Raw genomic sequence first — 17,673 nt, forward strand, 5'->3', positions numbered from 1 at the left:
TTTTTTGTCATGAAAAAGGGATTTTTTTGGGGTTGGTGCACTAATTGTAAGTGTATCTTGTGTTTTTTTTATGTTGATTTAATGAAAAAAAAAAAAAAAAAATCCATCCATCCATTTACTACCGCTTATTCCCTTTTGGGGTCACGGGGGGCGCTGGCGCCTATCTCACCTACAATCGGGCGGAAAGCGGCGTACACCCTGGACAAGTCATAGAATAAAATAAAATGTATAAAAAATTATTCTGCGGCCCGGTGGTTGGGGACCACTGCTTTATATAACATATATCCATCCATCCATTTTCTACCGCTTATTCCTTTTTGGGGTCGTGGGGGGCGCTGGTGCCCATCTCAGCTACAATCGGGCGGAAGGCGGGGTAAACCCCGGACAGGTCCTTATAGAACAGACTTTTTTAATTTATTTCTTTTTTAAATACTTTTTTTCTTTGTTATGAGTTGATCTATATTTTGTCCTTTTTGGTTTTCTTTAATAAAAAAAAAAATAATAATAATAACAAGCATATTTCAGACTCCAAGTCCAAGTCCATGGTTCTCGCCCGGAAAAGGGTGGAGTGCCATCTCCGGGTTGGGGAGGAGACCCTGCCCCAAGTGGAGGAGTTCAAGTACCTAGGAGTCTTGTTCACGAGTGAGGGAAAAGTGGATCGTGAGATCGACAGGCGGATCGGTGCGGCGTCTTCAGTAATGCGGACGCTGTTTCGATCCGTTGTGGTGAAGAAGGAGCTGAGCCGGAAGGCAAAGCTCTCAATTTACCGCTCGATCTACGTTCCCATTCTCACCTATGGTCATGACCTTAGGGTCATGACCGAAAGGATAAGATCACGGGTACAAGCGGCCGAAATGAGTTTCCTCCGCCTGGTGGTGGGTCTCTCCCTTAGAGATAGGGTGAGAAGCTCTGCCATCCGGGAGGAACTCAACGTAAAGCCGCTGCTCCTTCACATCGAAAGGAGCAATCATCAGAATCTCCTGATGATTGAGGGAACCCCTCATGAAACAGTTCTGTAGAGATGAAGTAGTCTTGTGATTTTTCCCACACCTACATATTGCGCTCTACCACGGTATCGAGCAATATGCTCTGGATAATACAATCAAGACACATACATATATATATATATATATATATTTTTTTTTTTTTTTTTTTTTAAATAATTTGTATTTTTTTAATTTTATTATTTTTTCATTAATGAAGTGAAGTAAAGTAAATTATATTTATATAGCGCTTTTCTCTAGTGACTCAAAGCGCTTTACGTAGTGAAACCCAATATCTAAGCTACATTTAAAGCAGTGTGGGTGGCACTGGGAGCAGGCGGGTAAAGTGTCTTGCCCAAGGACACAACGGCAGTGACTAGGATGGCGGAAGCGGGGATCGAACCTGGAACCTTCAAGTTGCTGGCACGGCCACTCTACCAACCGACCTATATTGCTGAGTTGGTATTATCTATAAACTATAAGGATTAAATTGTTTGTTTTTTAATTTCAGGCAATTTGACGAACTTCTAATCCTTTATATAACAGAATTGTTATTTTTTTAAATAAATTTTTTCTTTGTTATAAGTTGATCTATATTTTGTCCTTTTTGGTTTTCTTTAATAATAATAAGCATATTACAGACTTATTGCACATTACGGACCACGCACCTGGATTTTTTTGCACTATTCTTTCTCTACATTTTTCAAATAATTTTTTTATTTCTTTTATTAACGAAGTGAAGTGAATCATATTTATATAGCGCATTTCTCTAGTGACTCAAAGCGCTTTAAATTGTGAAAGCCAATATCTAAGTTACATTTAAAGCAGTGTGGGTGGCACTGGGAGCAAGTGGGGAAAGTGTCTTGCCCAAGGACATGACGGCAGTGACTAGGATGGCGTAAGCAGGGATCGAACCTGGAACCCTCAAGTTGTGGGCACGGCCACTCTACCCACAGAGCAATACCACCCCAATAAATCCAACAACACAATACACAGTAATACCATAATAATGCAATCCAATTCCAAAACCAAACCCAACCTAGCAACATTCAGAATGGCAATAAACAGAGCAGTTGAGAGGAGACACAAACATGACACATATCAATCTAAAAGTAGTGAAAACAAAAATGAATATTATCAACAACAGTATCAATATTACTAACAATTTCAACATAGCAGAGATTGAAAGTCCCTCATTACAGACATTTATAAAAAACAAAAAAACAAAAAAACAATAGTGTCACAGTTGCTTACACTTGCATCGCATCTCATAAGCTTGACAACACATTGTGTTCAATATTTTCACAAAGATTAAATAAGTCATATTTTTGGTTCATTGAATAGTTAATACAAATTTAAATAATGGATCCCATATTCCAATATATGTCTCATTATTATCTACACTAAATGCAGTTTTTTCTACTGATATCATCCCCATAGCTTGTGCATACCAGTCAGTATGTGTTGGACTATCAACCTCTGTCCATTTTTTCAATATTACCCTTTTTGTTATTATGCATATTGAAAGAAATACATTTTTACTCTTTGATGACACGTTACTAATTTTTTGTCACTATATATCTCTCTTATGTATATATTTGCACTTTGCACTAAATCTGGTATAGTCTTACCTGTATATAATTTGGATGCTGACTAGTATATCGTCTATAACAGACCTGCGCAAATTAAGGCCCGGGGGCCACATGCGGCCCGTTAAGCTCTTCAATATGGCTTGCCGGACATTCCCAAATGCTTTTTTTTGGATCTTTAAGATGGAAAGTGAAGCTGCCATTATGATGTGCAGTCATCTTTTCCAATGTCTTGAACTATACAAAGTATTTCAATGGTTGGAATCTGCTCTTTTGGATGATATACCAGTTACTATGGTCATCTAAGTACCGTATTTTTCGGACTATAAGTCGCAGTTTTTTTCATAGTTTGGCTGGGGGTGCGACTTATACTCAGGAGCGACTTATGTGTGAAATTATTAACACATTACCGTAAAATATCAAATAATATTATTTAGCTCATTCACGTAAGAGACTAGACGTATAGGATTTCATGGGATTTATGGATTAGGAGTGACAGATTGTTTGGTAAACTTATAGCATGTTCTATATGTTATAGTTATTTGAATGACTCTTACCATAATATGTTACGTTCATCATCATCATCATTTATTTTTATTCCTTTAATGAAAATGCATATTTACAAGCCACGTACAATTGACACTGTCATTGTTTTTTTTGTTTTTCTTTCTTATACATTTCCATGATCAGAAAGGAGCAGATGGAAGAATTATATTCTTATACTTATCTGCCCCTTTTTTAACACAAATTACAGTATTTTAGATGAATTATAACTGTTCCCTCCACCAACACCCAAACTCCAACATACTTTTCCATTTTCCTTTAAGCACTTTCACAATGACACGTCTAAATCAAAACTCAGTTTGATATAATTTCAGTTTTCTCTTTATATAACTTTTTTTAAATACAAATATATTCTTACAGCTTTTTAAGTCTTTGTTTAGAGAATTCCATGCTTTCACACCAACAACAGACAAGCACATTTGTTTCAAATTTGTTCGCGCTCTTGGATGTTTAAAGTCATACGGCCTTCTGTGGTTCTCATCTTCAGATGTGAACACAAATAACTTTTGTATGTCCTTCGGAAGAACTTTATTTCTCGCTTTGAACATCATTAATAGAGTATTCAATTCTACAATGTCTTTTAGTTTTAGTAATCCTGACCTAATGAAAAGTGGATTTGTGTGGTCTCTATATTCTACTTTAAAAATGATTCGAATTGCTCTTTTCTGTGTTAACATACCAGGCACCTTCTCAGTTGGTTATTTATGCCTCATATAACGTACACTTAGGCTTCACGGTGGCAGAGGGGTTAGTGCGTCTGCCTCACAATACGAAGTTCCTGCAGTCCTGGGTTCAAATCCAGGCTCGGGATCTTTCTGTGTGGAGTTTGCATGTTCTCCCCGTGAATGCGTGGGTTCCCTCCGGGTACTCCGGCTTCCTCCCACTTCCAAAGACATGCACCTGGGAATAGGTTGATTGGCAACACTAAATGGGCCCTAGTGTGTGAATGTGAGTGTGAATGTTGTCTGTCTATCTGTGTTGGCCCTGCGATGAGGTGGCGACTTGTCCAGGGTGTACCCCGCCTTCCGCCCGACTGTAGCTGAGATAGGCGCCAACGCCCCCCGCGACCCCGAAAGGGAATAAGCGGTAGAAAATGGATGGATGGATAACGTGCACTTATTCAGCCTGTTGTTCACTATTTATTTATTTTAAATTGCCTTTCAAATGTCTATTCTTGGCGTTGGGTTTTATCAAATAAATATCCCCCAAAAATGCGATTTATACTCCAGTGCGACTTATATATGTTTTTTTTCCTTCTTTATTATGCATTTTCGGCGGGTGCGACTTATAATCCGGAGCGGTTTATACTCTGAAAAATATGGTATATGCAAGTATACTTGGCCAAATAAATCTGATTCTCATATAATGTTATGCAGAGGTGTACTTGCAGCAATTTTACTGTATTTATTTATTTCTATTCAACCTGCCCTACTTACAACAATTTTAAAGACAAATGATACTATTCATAGCCGCAGCAGAGAGCGGCGATGTTTTCCTCTTCCTGTGGGGACGTAACAGAAAATAATGGAGAAGCACTAACCTAATCTGTTGGAGGGGTTGCGTTTGAAAAGGTTCCTGAGGAGACTCTGGGCTTCCGAGCTTAAAAACTGTGGCATTCCCAGCTTGGCCCTGCAGACACAAGAGACCGAAGTGATGCATCGTACAGGAAACACACTCAGCATTTTCACACAGCAGCAAAGTCGCGCTTCCTGTCAACCTCAGAAGGATCGTTTTCATTCCCCTCTGACACTTTCCCGCCACCTCCTACTTGAGCGTGGCGAGCTGAGCTCATGTGTGCAATCACATCGGGTAAGAGGAGGAAGAGCTGCCACGCTGGAATAAAACTTGGCCTTTTTTGAGAAGAGCTCTATCATTCCAGACTGTCTGTGAAGCCGTGAATGTGTACACGCCGACTCCTGAGTGGTGACTGGATGAATTTGAGGAAGGCAAGGAAAAGGGAATCATGAAGAGACGTCTCTCTGCGACCCCAGCAGTAAGCTAACCATGAATAAAACCCAAAACAGAAACAAAAAAGACTAATTCCTTTCCCTTCACTTCCACCTAACTGTAAAGTTGAAAAGACATTTTAGAAAGGACCATAAAATGACTTTTGCAAAATGGTTGGTTAATGTCGCCTACCCGTGTGCTAATGTAGCTCAAAACAGTGGAACCTGGCTAGAACAACCCTTTAAGTTTTTGTCATGTCTTGGTGATCATGTTTAGTTTGGCTATGTTCTTTGCACTCTGTTAGTTCCTGTTTTTTTCACTCCCTGCTTTGTTTCCACGACAACCCATTAGTTTTCACCTGTCCTCATGTCACGCACCTGATTCATTTGGACTCATGCACCTGTTAATCACCACAGCACTATTTAAGCCTGTAGTTGCCAGGCAGTCAGCCTGGCGACATCACCCTCTATACGTCCTTGTTATTCATGCTGATGAGCCATGCTGCTCTTTTTAATGCTCTTTTCTCGTTCCAAGTAAGTTTTCTTTATTCATGCCATAGTTTGCAAGTTTTGTTTTATGTACATGGTTCTGCCTTTGTGCAAGTTTTTGTTTATACCCTTTGTTTTTGCAGTACTTTTGAGTGTTAAAATTAAAAGATGTCATTACCTTCACGCCGTGTCCCATCTAGTTGCTTCGCACCTCGGGAAAACAATGTACACCATAGTCCTAGTCTTAACAGTTTTTGATTAAGAAACTTTTAGATCAAGTGTGCAATCCATGTCTCTGTGTATGAACGTTCTATTCATCTTGTGTCCTGCCGGCGGGCATTTTGCGCCGCAGAATCCGTGGAAAGGCATGTATAAAGTGGTGAATGCAACGCATACTGTAAAGTGTTTTGGGTATCTGTCCAGGTAGAGTAAAGCGCTATATAAATAAAGATCATTTACATGCTGCCCAGTATAATACGCTACGAGCCACTTCTCAGCGCTTCAGTGTTTGTGCTTCTACTGTGTGAATGGGTGAATGTGGAAATAGTGTCAAAGCGCTTTGAGTACCTTGAAGTAGGGCTGGGCGATATGGCCATTTTTTAATATCTCGATATTTTTGGGCCATGTCACGATACACCATATATATCTCCATATTTTGCCTTAGCGTTGAATGAACACTTGATGCATATAATCACAGCAGTATGATGATTCTATGTGTCAACATTAAAACATTCTTCTTCATACTGCATTAATATATGCTACTTTTAAACTTTCATGCAGAGAGGGAAATCACAACTAAGTCAATTTACCAAAAGTGTATTTATTCAACAGTTATTAAGCACTGGCACAAATACTCATATCATTTCCAAAACAGAAAGTGCAAGATTGTCAGAGACATTTTAAAACAAGCTATGAGTGCACTTTTGTGCATGATGTCACTAAGATGACATATTAAAACAACACTAAATTAAAGTGCACGTTTTGTACAGAGCACCACTACAATAGTTTGAAACAAATAAAGTGCACTTTTGTGCATGATGTCACACAAGATATTTCAATAAGTGTCAAATAAAAATGAGCTGCATAAGAGGGAATTGAATAGTGTATATCCCTCGCTATGTGGTAGGTTACTGTGGACGTTATCTCCTTCTGTTGTTGACTTTTCTTTCATACGATGTGGAAATCGTTGCTTCGGCATTTTGTGGGTGTGGCACCGGCCGTAGATGTTGAAATGCGGAGTTTCAAGCACTCTTCATTCTCTAGCGGGTGACTTTTCAAATCGTGCTACACATTAGAAGTGCTGCTACTTTTTGTAGCAACGCTTTTGCCATCCATCCATCCATCATCTTCCGCTTATCCGAGGTCGGGTCGCGGGGGCAGCAGCCTAAGCAGGGAAGCGCAGACTTCCCTCTCACTAGCCACTTCGTCTAGCTCTTCCCGGGGGATCCCGAGGCGTTCCCAGGCCAGCCGGGAGACATAGTCTTCCCAACGTGTCCTGGGTCTTCCCCATGGCCTCCTGCCGACTGGACGTGCCCTAAACACCTCCCTAGGGAGGCGTTCGGGTGGCATCCTGACCAGATGCCCGAGCCACCTCATCTGGCTCCTCTCGATGTGGAGGAGCAGCGGCTTTACTTTGAGTTCCTCCCGGATGGCAGAGCTTCTCACCCTATCTCTAAGGGAGAGACCCGCCACACGGCGGAGGAAACTCATTTCGGCCGCTTGTACCCGTGATCTTATCCTTTCGGTCATGACCCAAAGCTCATGACCATAGGTGAGGATGGGAACGTAGATCGACCGGTAAATTGAGAGCTTTGCCTTCCGGCTCAGCTCCTTCTTCCCCACAACGGATCGATACAACGTTCGCATTACTGAAGACGCCGCACCGATCCGCCTGTCGATCTCACCATCCACTCTTCCCCCACTCGTGAACAAGACTCCTAGGTACTTGAACTCCTCCACTTGGGGCAGGGTCTCCCCCGCAACCCGGAGATGGCACTCCACCCTTTTCCGGGCGAGAACCATGGACTCGGACTTGGAGGTGCTGATTCTCATTCCGGTCGCTTCACACTCGGCTGCGAACCGATCCAGTGAGAGCTGAAGATCCCGGTCAGAGGAAGCCATCAGGACCACATCATCTGCAAAAAGCAGAGACCTAATCCTGCGGTCACCAAACCGGAACCCCTCAACGCCTTGACTGCGCCTAGAGATTCTGTCCATAAAAGTTATGAACAGAATCGGTGACAAAGGACAGCCTTGGCGGAGTCCAACCCTCACTGGAAATGTGTCCGACTTACTGCCAGCAACGCGGACCAAGCTCTGGCACTGATCGTACAGGGAGCGGACCGCCACAATAAGACAGTCCGGTACCCCATACTCTCTGAGCACTCCCCACAGGACTTCCCGAGGGACACGGTCGAATGCCTTCTCCAAGTCCACAAAGCACATGTAGACTGGTTGAGCAAACTCCCATGCACCCTCAAGAACCCTGCCCAGAGTATAGAGCTGGTCCACAGTTCCACGACCAGGACGAAAACCACACTGTTCCTCCTGGATCCGAGGTTCAACTATCCGGCGTAGCCTCCTCTCCAGTACACCTGAATAAACCTTACCGGGAAGGCTGAGGAGTGTGATCCCACGATAGTTGGAACACACCCTCCGGTCCCCCTTCTTAAAGAGAGGGACCACCACCCCGGTCTGCCAATCCAGAGGTACCGCCCCCGATGTCCACGCGATGCTGCAAAGTCTTGTCAACCAAGACAGCCCCACAGCATCCAGAGCCTTAAGGAACTCCGGGCGGATCTCATCTACCCCCGGGGCCTTGCCGCCGAGGAGCTTTTTGACTACCTCAGCAACCTCATCCCCAGAAATAGGAGAGTCCACCACAGATTCCCCGCTTTTGCCGCATACTCGTAAAACATCTTCCCGCTTGAAGCCAAACCACCGCCAGACGATGGACTCCCTGCTGTTTTTCTTGGGAATTAATTCTTCTTTCATTTGTTACCACACCGCTAGCATCACAGGTGACTTCACCATGTCGCTACCTGCCTGCTCCGCGAGAGTGTAAGACGTGCACGCGCGACAGCATGTGACGTATGTAAGAAGGTGACAAGAAAGAGTGAGAAAAGCCTGAAGTGTAATGCCCGCAGCTCAAAGCAACTGCGTGAAGACTTATACTCCAATATCACGATATAGTCATTTTCTATATCGCATAGAGACAAACCCGAGATATATCGAGTACATTCGATACATCACCCAGCCCTACCTTGAGGGTAGAAAAGCGCTATGCAAGTATAAACCATTTACCATTTACAAACAGCCACCTTGTATATGTACTAGGGGTGTAACGCTACACAAAAATTTCGGTTCGGTACGTACCTCGGTTTAGAGGTCACGGTTCGGTTCATTTTCGGTACAGTAAGAAAACAACACAATATACATTTTTTGGTTATTTTTTTTACCAAATTTGTAAACAATGGCTAACATACATATACACACAGGGTCCATTGCCAGGGTTAATACATATATAACATATATAAAATAAAAACTAAATAAGATAAGACTCAGAATGGTTTCTTAACAAAACCTTTCTACATATAAAGTGCTTTTTTTGATTGATTGATTGATTGATTGAGACTATTATTAGTAGATTGCACAGTACAGTACATATTCCGTACAATTGACCACTAAATGGTAACACCCCAATAAGTTTTTCACCTTCATCAACACCGCCCGCCGTTTTTTGTGGACATGTTCCATAAATGTTGATGTTCAAGATTTCTTTTTTTGTGAAGAAATGTTTAGAATGAAGTTCATAAATCCAGATGGATCTCTATTACAATCCCCAAAGAGGGCACTTTAAGTTGATAATTACTTCTATGTGTAGAAATCTTTATTTATAATTGAATCACTTGTTTATTTTTCAACATGTTTTTAGTTATTTTTTACATCTTTCTTTCCAAATAGTTCAAGAAAGACCACTACAAATAAGCAACATTTTGCACTGTTATACAATTTAATAAATCAGAAACTGATGACATAGTGCTGTATTTTACTCCTTTATCTCTTTTTTTCAACCAAAAATTATTTGCTCTGATTAGGGGGTACTTGAATCAAAAAAATGTTCACAGGGGGTACATCTCTGAAAAAAGGTTGAGAACCACTGTGTTATGAGAGTAGCGTGTGTGTGTGTGTGTGTGGCCCTTTAATATGGGACAGCATGTGACGTCAGTGTGTGGGCAAGCGCACCTGGTGAGGGAGCGTAGCGTGAGTGCAGGGAGTGACTGGTGTTTTGTTGGATTAGCTGTGTGCAAGACTTCAATAAAGCCACGATTTGCAATTAATTGCCGGGCTCTTCATTTACCCTGGAGTCCGGAGCTGTGGAACCCCACTGCCGGCTAGAGTGAAGAGTTGTGTGCGCAAGAGAGACACTATGGGAGCCGGAAGCAAGAAAGGTGCCACACATGTTTGACGTGTCGTCAGAAGCAGCTGCTGAACAATCTTGGCAAAGATCCGTCCTCCATTGTTGTATCGCGCAGCCAAAGTGTTCCCAAACGGGAGATCTTAACGAGGCAGGAAAGTCTTCCAGCTCTGGCTTTAACATGTTGTCCTAGCTGCTAGCATGTCTACTCGTTTGAGACACCTCCGAACCGAACCGAAACCCCCGTACCGAAACGGTTCAATACAAATACACGTACCGTTACAACCCTAATGTGTACCGTATTTTTCGGACTATAAGTCGCAGTTTTTTTTCATACTTTGGCCGGGGGTGCGACTTATGAGTGAAATTATTAACACGTTACCGTAAAATATCCATCCATCCATCTTCTTCCGCTTATCCGAGGTCGGGTCGCGGGGGCAGCAGCCTAAGCAGGGAAGCCCAGACTTCCCTCTCCCCAGCCACTTCGTCTAGCTCTTCCCGGGGGATCCCGAGGCGTTCCCAGGCCAGCCGGGAGACATAGTCTTCCCAACGTGTCCTGGGTCTTCCCCGTGGCCTCCTACCGGTTGGACGTGCCCTAAACACCTCCCTCGGGAGGCGTTCGGGTGGCATCCTGACCAGATGCCCGAACCACCTCATATGGCTCCTCTCGATGTGGAGGAGCAGCGGCTTTACTTTGAGTTCCTCCCGGATGACAGAGCTTCTCACCCTATCTCTAAGGGAGAGCCTCGCCACACGGCGGAGGAAACTCCTTTGGGCCGCTTGTACCCGTGATCTTATCCTTTCGGTCATGACCCAAAGCTCATGACCATAGGTGAGGATGGGAACGTAGATCGACCGGTAAATTGAGAGCTTTGCCTTCCGGCTCAGCTCCTTCTTCACCACAACGGATCGATACAACGTCCGCATTACTGAAGACGCCGCACTGATCCGCCTGTCGATCTCACCATCCACTCTTCCCCCACTCGTGAACAAGACTCCTAGGTACTTGAACTCCTCCACTTGGGGCAGGGTCTCCTCCCCAACCCGGAGATGGCACTCCACCCTTTTCCGGGAGACAACCATAAAATATCAAACAATATTATTTACCTCATTCGCGGAAGAGACGAAGAAAATGTCAGCAATCGTCACACACACGTCAGCCAATAAGAATTCGGCGGGGGAGGGTCATGGCAGAAGTGCATTGTGGGTCATGGAGTGCTAACTGCTATATGCTACTGCCGTAGCTATTAAAATGGATCATTTCATCGTTGGCGGTAACTTATAAAAACTGAGAAGGGCTGAACAAAAATGGCACCGAAAAGGAAATCATGTACTGCAGATTACAAGCTGGACGTAGTGAAATATGCAGCAGAAAAGGACAAGAGGAAGCGGCGCATAACTTTGGAGTTGGCAGAGTTGTTTAGAAGCGACATTGAGGAAGAAGATTTCATGGGATTTATGGATTAGGAGTGACAGATTGTTTGGTAAAGGTATAGCATGTTCTATATGTTATAGTTATTTGAATGACTCTTACCATAATATGTTAGGTTAACATACCAGGCACCTTCTCACTTGGTTATTTATGCAACATATAACATAAACTTATTCCGCCTGTTGTTCACTATTCTTTATTTATTTTAAATTGCCTTTCTTGGTGTTGGATTTTATCAAATACATTTCCCCCTTAATGCGACTTATACTGCAGTGCGACTAATATATGTTTTTTTTCCTTCTTTATTATGCATTTTCGGCAGGTGCAACTTATACTCCGGAGCGACTTATACTCCGAAAAATACGGTCGCTGTTTTTTCTAAATGGAGCAGTACGGTGCGTAGGGTGATGGAGATAGCGTCATCTGTCCACCTGTTGGTTCTGTAAGCGTACTGATGACGGTCCAAAGTGTGAGGAAGAGCGTGTTTTAGCACGAGTCTCTCTAGGCAATTCATATTCATGGGGGTTAAGACCTCTTGTCATTAAGGCCTGTTATTGTTTGTGTACAAACCTTCACTAAAATATGGACTTCTGTCGAAGCTAGAACCCATTCATATTTCCGCCTCCGCTTGGGATGGTTTCCTGCTGGCTCCGCTGTGAACGGGACTCTCGCTGCTGTGTTGGATCCATTATGGATTGAACTTTCACAGTATCATGTTAGACCCGCTCGACATCCATTGCTTTCCTCCTCTCCAAGGTTCTCATAGTCATTATTGTCACCGACGTCCCACTGGGTGTGAGTTTTCCTTGCCCTTATGTGGGCCTACTGAGGATGTCGTAGTGGTTTGTGCAGCCCTTTGAGACACTAGTGATTTAGGGCTATATAAGTAAACATTGACTGATGATTGATTGATATTTACATTGTTAATGGAGAAATTTACGTCAATATACAAACTTTTTCAACTCTGATCAAGAACCAATTAAATTGAGGTTCCACTGTAGATAACAGAGTGTGGACTCACTTGAGGATCATGGTCATGGTGTCTTTGCGGTCTTTCCCTTGAAACGGCAGCGTTCCCGTCAGCATCTCGAACTAAAAGGGGAGAAAAAAAGTGAGAAAGTACACTTATAACATGTGCGATTGTTGCTGTAGTGCAGGCCTGGGCAATTATTTTGACTCGGGGGCCACATTTAGAGAAAAAAAGTGTGTCTGGGGGGGGTCGGTATATATATTTTTCGGAACACTAATACAAAACTTCACAATGATGTCTGATTGAATTCTAAAAACCTTATGACAGACCGCCTTAAGAAAAACATAATGTAATTTAACATTTTTCTATGAAAGATAAAACACTGAATATTGACAAAATAAGAATGTCACACCCCCTTTCGGTTGACCTATTTTACAATCAAGTGAAACACGACAAAAATGCAACAAACAGTGAAATATGAACAAAGGGTACAAAATAAACCCACCTACAATCCGATATATCTGATACATCACTAAGCTTTAGAACTTTGTTGTGAAAAGCTCCTTCGGCATCTGTGGAAACGCTTGGTGCCTCGTCTGAGCTGCTGTGACGTAGATGACCATAGTAACTAATTAGATGACCATAGTAACTAATTAGATTACCATAGTAACTGGTATATTATCCATAAGCGCAGATTCCAACCATTGAAATACTTTGCATAGTTCATTAGAAAACATGACTGCACATCATAATGGCAGCTACACTTTCCATCTTAAAGATCTAAAAAAAATATTTGGGAAAGTCCGGCGGGCCAGATTGAAAGGCTGAACGGGCCGCATCTGGCCCCCGGGCCTAAATTTGCCCAGATCTGCTGTAGTGAGAAAGTAGTCTTTGCCATTAAGTTCAATGTGGCAGTCTTGTCTTTAGTTTAGTCCTACAAAGTGTTTACACAGTAAGTATTGTACTCATTAAGCCCGCACCAAGCCAATAGTTTTGTGAGACTTGTGTGGCATAGCGATGCAGGATATGTTCTTCCAAGGATGCGTCGGACAAGACCACAGCGTAAGGTAAGATATAAAGTATTTATTCAACTAATAAAAAGGCTAGGAACAAAATCACTGGTGCTAGGCAGATAAGGGAAACAAATGGCGCTAGCATGGGAGCTAGGGAAACAAACAGAAACACTAAACTTGGAACAGAGGCACAAAAAGGGAAAAGAAAAACTACTAGCATGAAAGCTAGGGAAAAACAAAAACGCAGCGCGAGAGCTAGCGAGTATACACATGGAAAGCGAGTCGTCAACTGTTGCGTGAAAGCAAATTAGGATCCGAGCATGAACTAACAAAAGGGGCAGTCTTAAATAAGGCAGGTGATTAGCAAAACAGGTGTGTGTAAACAGAGAGTAGCAGGTGGAAACAGTATGCAACCATGGTGACGGAGCAAAACAGGAAATAAGGAGGTCAAACTACAGAATGTGATACAGGAAGGAACAAAACTACAAAATGGAACGATCCGGGCAGCGGATCGTAGCAAGTTTGTTCGATTCATGATAATCTTATAAAACACGTGTGAAAGGGGCGTGGTCCACACGTGCCCTGTGGTCAGGGCATGTTCAGGAGCCGGCTGTGAAGCAACTGACAGGTGAGTGGATATCTCAGCTGGAACGAGCTATCTAATCACATGTGTCTTTATTAGCAGCGTCGGACATGGACGGGCCAGAGGAAGCATGAACAATAAGACGATTGCACGAAAGAGCAAAATAAAAGAGACTTGTAAAACCTGACAGCCGGGTTCTGCACCTTTTATATTGGTCCGAAAAGAACCCACAAGGGAAAGTCATCCGTCCACAACACACTTTATAGCCTCAATGCTTTTTTCCGGGAAAATAATATAAAGCAGGGGTCACCAACGCGCTGCCCGTAAGGACCAGATGAGTCGCCCGCTGGCCTGTTCTAAAAATAGCTCAAATAGCAGCACTTACCAGTGAGCTGCCTCAATTTTTTTAAATTTGATTTATTTACTATCAAGCTGGTCTCGCTTTGCTCGACATTTTTAATTCTAAGAGAGACAAAACTCAAAAAGAATTTGAAAATCCATGAAACTATTTTAAAAACTTGGTCTTCACTTGTTTAAATAAATTCATTTATTTTTTTACTTTGCTTCTTATAACTTTCAGAAAGACAATTTTAGAGAAAAAATAGAACCTTAAAAATGTTTTTAGGATTTTTAAACACATACCTTTTTAACTTTTAAATTCCTTCCTCTTTTTTCCTGACAATTTAAATCAATGTTAAAGTAAATTCATTTTTTGTTGTTGTAAATAATAAATCAATTTTAATTTAATTCTTCATTCTAGTTTATGTTTTTTCGACAAAGAATATTTGTGAAATATTTTTTCAAACTTATTATGAATAAAATTAAAAAACATTATTCTGGCAAATATAGAAAATCTGTAGAATCAAATTTAAATCTTATTTCAAAGTCTTTTTGAATTTCTTTTAGAATTTTAGTTCTGGAAAATCTAGAAGAAATAATGATTTGTCTTTGTTAGAAATATAGCTTGGTCCCATTTGTTATATATTCTAACAAAGTGCAGATTGGATTTTAACCTATTTAAAACATGTCATCAAAATTGTAAAATTAATCTTAATCAGGAAAAATTACTAATGATGTTCCATAAATTATTTTTTAAATTTTTTCCAAAAGATTCAAATGAGCTAGTTTTTCTCTTCTTTTTTTCGGTTGAATTTTGAATTTTAAAGAGTCGAAATTGAAGATAAACTATGTTTCAAAATTTAATTTTCATTTTTTTCGTGTTTTCTCCTCTTTTAAACCGTTCAATTAAGTGTTTTTTTCATTTATTCTCTACAAAAAACTTTCGGTAGAAGGAAAAAAAATGTCTGATGGAATGACAGACAGAAATACCCTTTTTTTTTTTAATATATTTATCTGTTTCTATATATATTTATTGTGAGAAATCATTAAGATGATCAGTGTTTCCACAAAGATAATTATCATTACTTATTAATAATAACGTAGAGTTAAAGGTAAATTGAGCAAATTGGCTATAACTGGCAATTTAAGTGTGTATCTAACTGGTAGCCCTACGCATTAATCAGCACCCAAGAAGTAGCTCTTGGTTTCAAAAAGGTTGGTGACCCCTGATCTAAATAAACTCGAGTGAGTGCATTTTGAAAAGTAAAGTCTTGCTTTTGAGCGCTTTCTACAAGACATGCTTGCTCATTGATATGAAAATTTGAAAGATTACTTCGAGGTAGTCTGCTGTCACGGTGACATCACGTGAAACCCTCCATCCATCCATTTCCTACCGCTTCTTCCCTTTTTTGGGGTCGCGGGGGGCGCTGGCGCCTATCTCAGCTACAATTAGGTTGATTGGCAACACTAAATGGTCCCTAGTGTGTGAATGTTGTCTGTCTATCTGTGTTGGCCCTGCGATGAGGTGGCGACTTGTCCAGGGTGTACCCCGCCTTCCGCCCGATTGTAGCTGAGATCACGTGAAACAAAAGGTTTCTAAACTACGGTACAGTTTGATTTCACTTGAGTTGGTATTCCGTAGAGCCGACGGAATTAGAATTTGGTACCCGTCCTTATTTATAATGGATGCCATTTTCCAATTTACTATTTAAAGCATTAGTATTCAAAACTAAATATTTATGATTTGCCCTCTCACCATCAGGACGCCGTACGACCACCAGTCCGCACTGTGTGTGTGTCCTCGCCGGTTGACCACCTCCGGCGCCATGTACTCCACCGTCCCACAGAAGGAGTAGGCCTTGTTCTCGTGGTCGATGGACTCCTTGCTGAGGCCAAAGTCTGCAGACGCACATGGGGGAGCTTGAGCAACACTCATGGCAGCATCTCTAAGCCAGTGTCAAATTACCACACACCTGTCAACTTGATGTGTCCATCCTCATCCAGCAGGATGCTGGAAGGACATAAATGAGTCTGGTTATTTTTGGATGGGAACATAAAACTGTGTCTGTATCAATATGCGGATTAATAGTATGAAAATAAAATTGAATAAAAGTCACATTTGTATTAACAATGAATGGATTGAAGTATGTTAATTGTATTTATATTATTTTAGAATCAATCAATTAATCAAAGTTTATTTATATAACCCTTAATCACAAGTGTCTCAAAGGGCTGCACGAGCCACAACGACAGGTGTTAAACACAAGACGTAAACAGACTATCATGAAGCGCTGCTTCTTCCTACTTCTTTTTGGGCGTGTTGTAGGGCCTTTTTTTAATATCTCGATATTTTTAGGCCATGTCACGATACACCATATATATCTCCATATTTTGCCTTAGCCTTGAATGAACACTTGATGCATATAATCACAGCAGTATGATGATTCTATGTGTCTACATTAAAACATTATTCTTCATACTGCATTAATATATGCTACTTTTAAACTTTCATGTAGAGAGGGAAATCGCAACTAAGTCAATTATTTATTAAACAGTTATCAAGCAGTGGCACAAACATTCATGAAAGTGCAGGATTGTCAGAGACATTTTAAAACAAGCTATTAGTGCACTTTTGTGCATGATGTCACTAATATAACATATTAAAACAACACTAAAAAGGGAAAAGGGTGGAATGCCATCTCCGGGTCGGGGAGGAGACCCTGCCCCAAGTGGAGGAGTTCAAGTACCTAGGAGTCTTGTTCACGAGTGAGGGAAGAGTGGATCGTGAGATCGACAGGCGAATCGGTGCGGCGTCTTCAGTAATGCGGACGTTGTACTGATCCGTTGTGGTGAAGAAGGAGCTGAGCCGGAAGGCAAAGCTCTCAATTCACCGGTTGATCTACGTTCCCATCCTCACCTATGGTCATGAGCTTTGGGTCATGACCGAAAGGATAAGATCACGGGTACAAGCGGCCCAAATGAGTTTCCTCCGCCGGGTCGCGGGTCTCTCCCTTAGAGATAGGGTGAGAAGCTATGCCATCCGGGAGGGACTCTACGTAAAGCCGCTGCTCCTCCACATCGAGAGGAGCCAGATGAGGTGGTTCGGGCATCTGGTCAGGATGCCACCCGAACGCCTCCTTAGAGAGGTGTTTAGGGGCACGTCCAACCGGTAGGAGGCCACGGGGAAGACCCAGGACACGTTGGGAAGACTATGTCTCCCGGCTGGCCTGGGAACGCCTCGGGATCCCCCGGGAAGAGCTGGACGAAGTGGCTGGGGAGAGGGAAGTCTGGGCTTCCCTGCTTAGGCTGCTGCCCCCGCTACCCGACCTCGGATAAGCGGAAGAAGAT

General features: G+C 42.1%; 1 protein-coding gene across 7 annotated transcripts in view; it reads right to left on the reverse strand.

Annotated features, from left to right (window-relative positions):
- The window catches only part of rps6ka3b (ribosomal protein S6 kinase, polypeptide 3b), a 93,735-nt gene that overhangs the window by 17,667 nt on the left and 58,395 nt on the right, over window positions 1-17,673 (reverse strand). For all 7 annotated transcript variants that reach the window (XM_061921356.1, XM_061921360.1, XM_061921358.1 and 4 more), the window contains 4 exons: window positions 16,299-16,336; window positions 16,082-16,224; window positions 12,442-12,512; window positions 4,677-4,765 (listed from right to left, as the gene is read on the reverse strand). In XM_061921356.1, the coding sequence (XP_061777340.1) occupies window positions 4,677-4,765; window positions 12,442-12,512; window positions 16,082-16,224; window positions 16,299-16,336 (341 nt within the window). The remainder of the gene's footprint in view (window positions 1-4,676; window positions 4,766-12,441; window positions 12,513-16,081; window positions 16,225-16,298; window positions 16,337-17,673) is intronic.

This window comes from Nerophis ophidion, linkage group LG15, assembly GCF_033978795.1.
Source record: "Nerophis ophidion isolate RoL-2023_Sa linkage group LG15, RoL_Noph_v1.0, whole genome shotgun sequence".
NCBI lineage: Eukaryota > Metazoa > Chordata > Actinopteri > Syngnathiformes > Syngnathidae > Nerophis > Nerophis ophidion.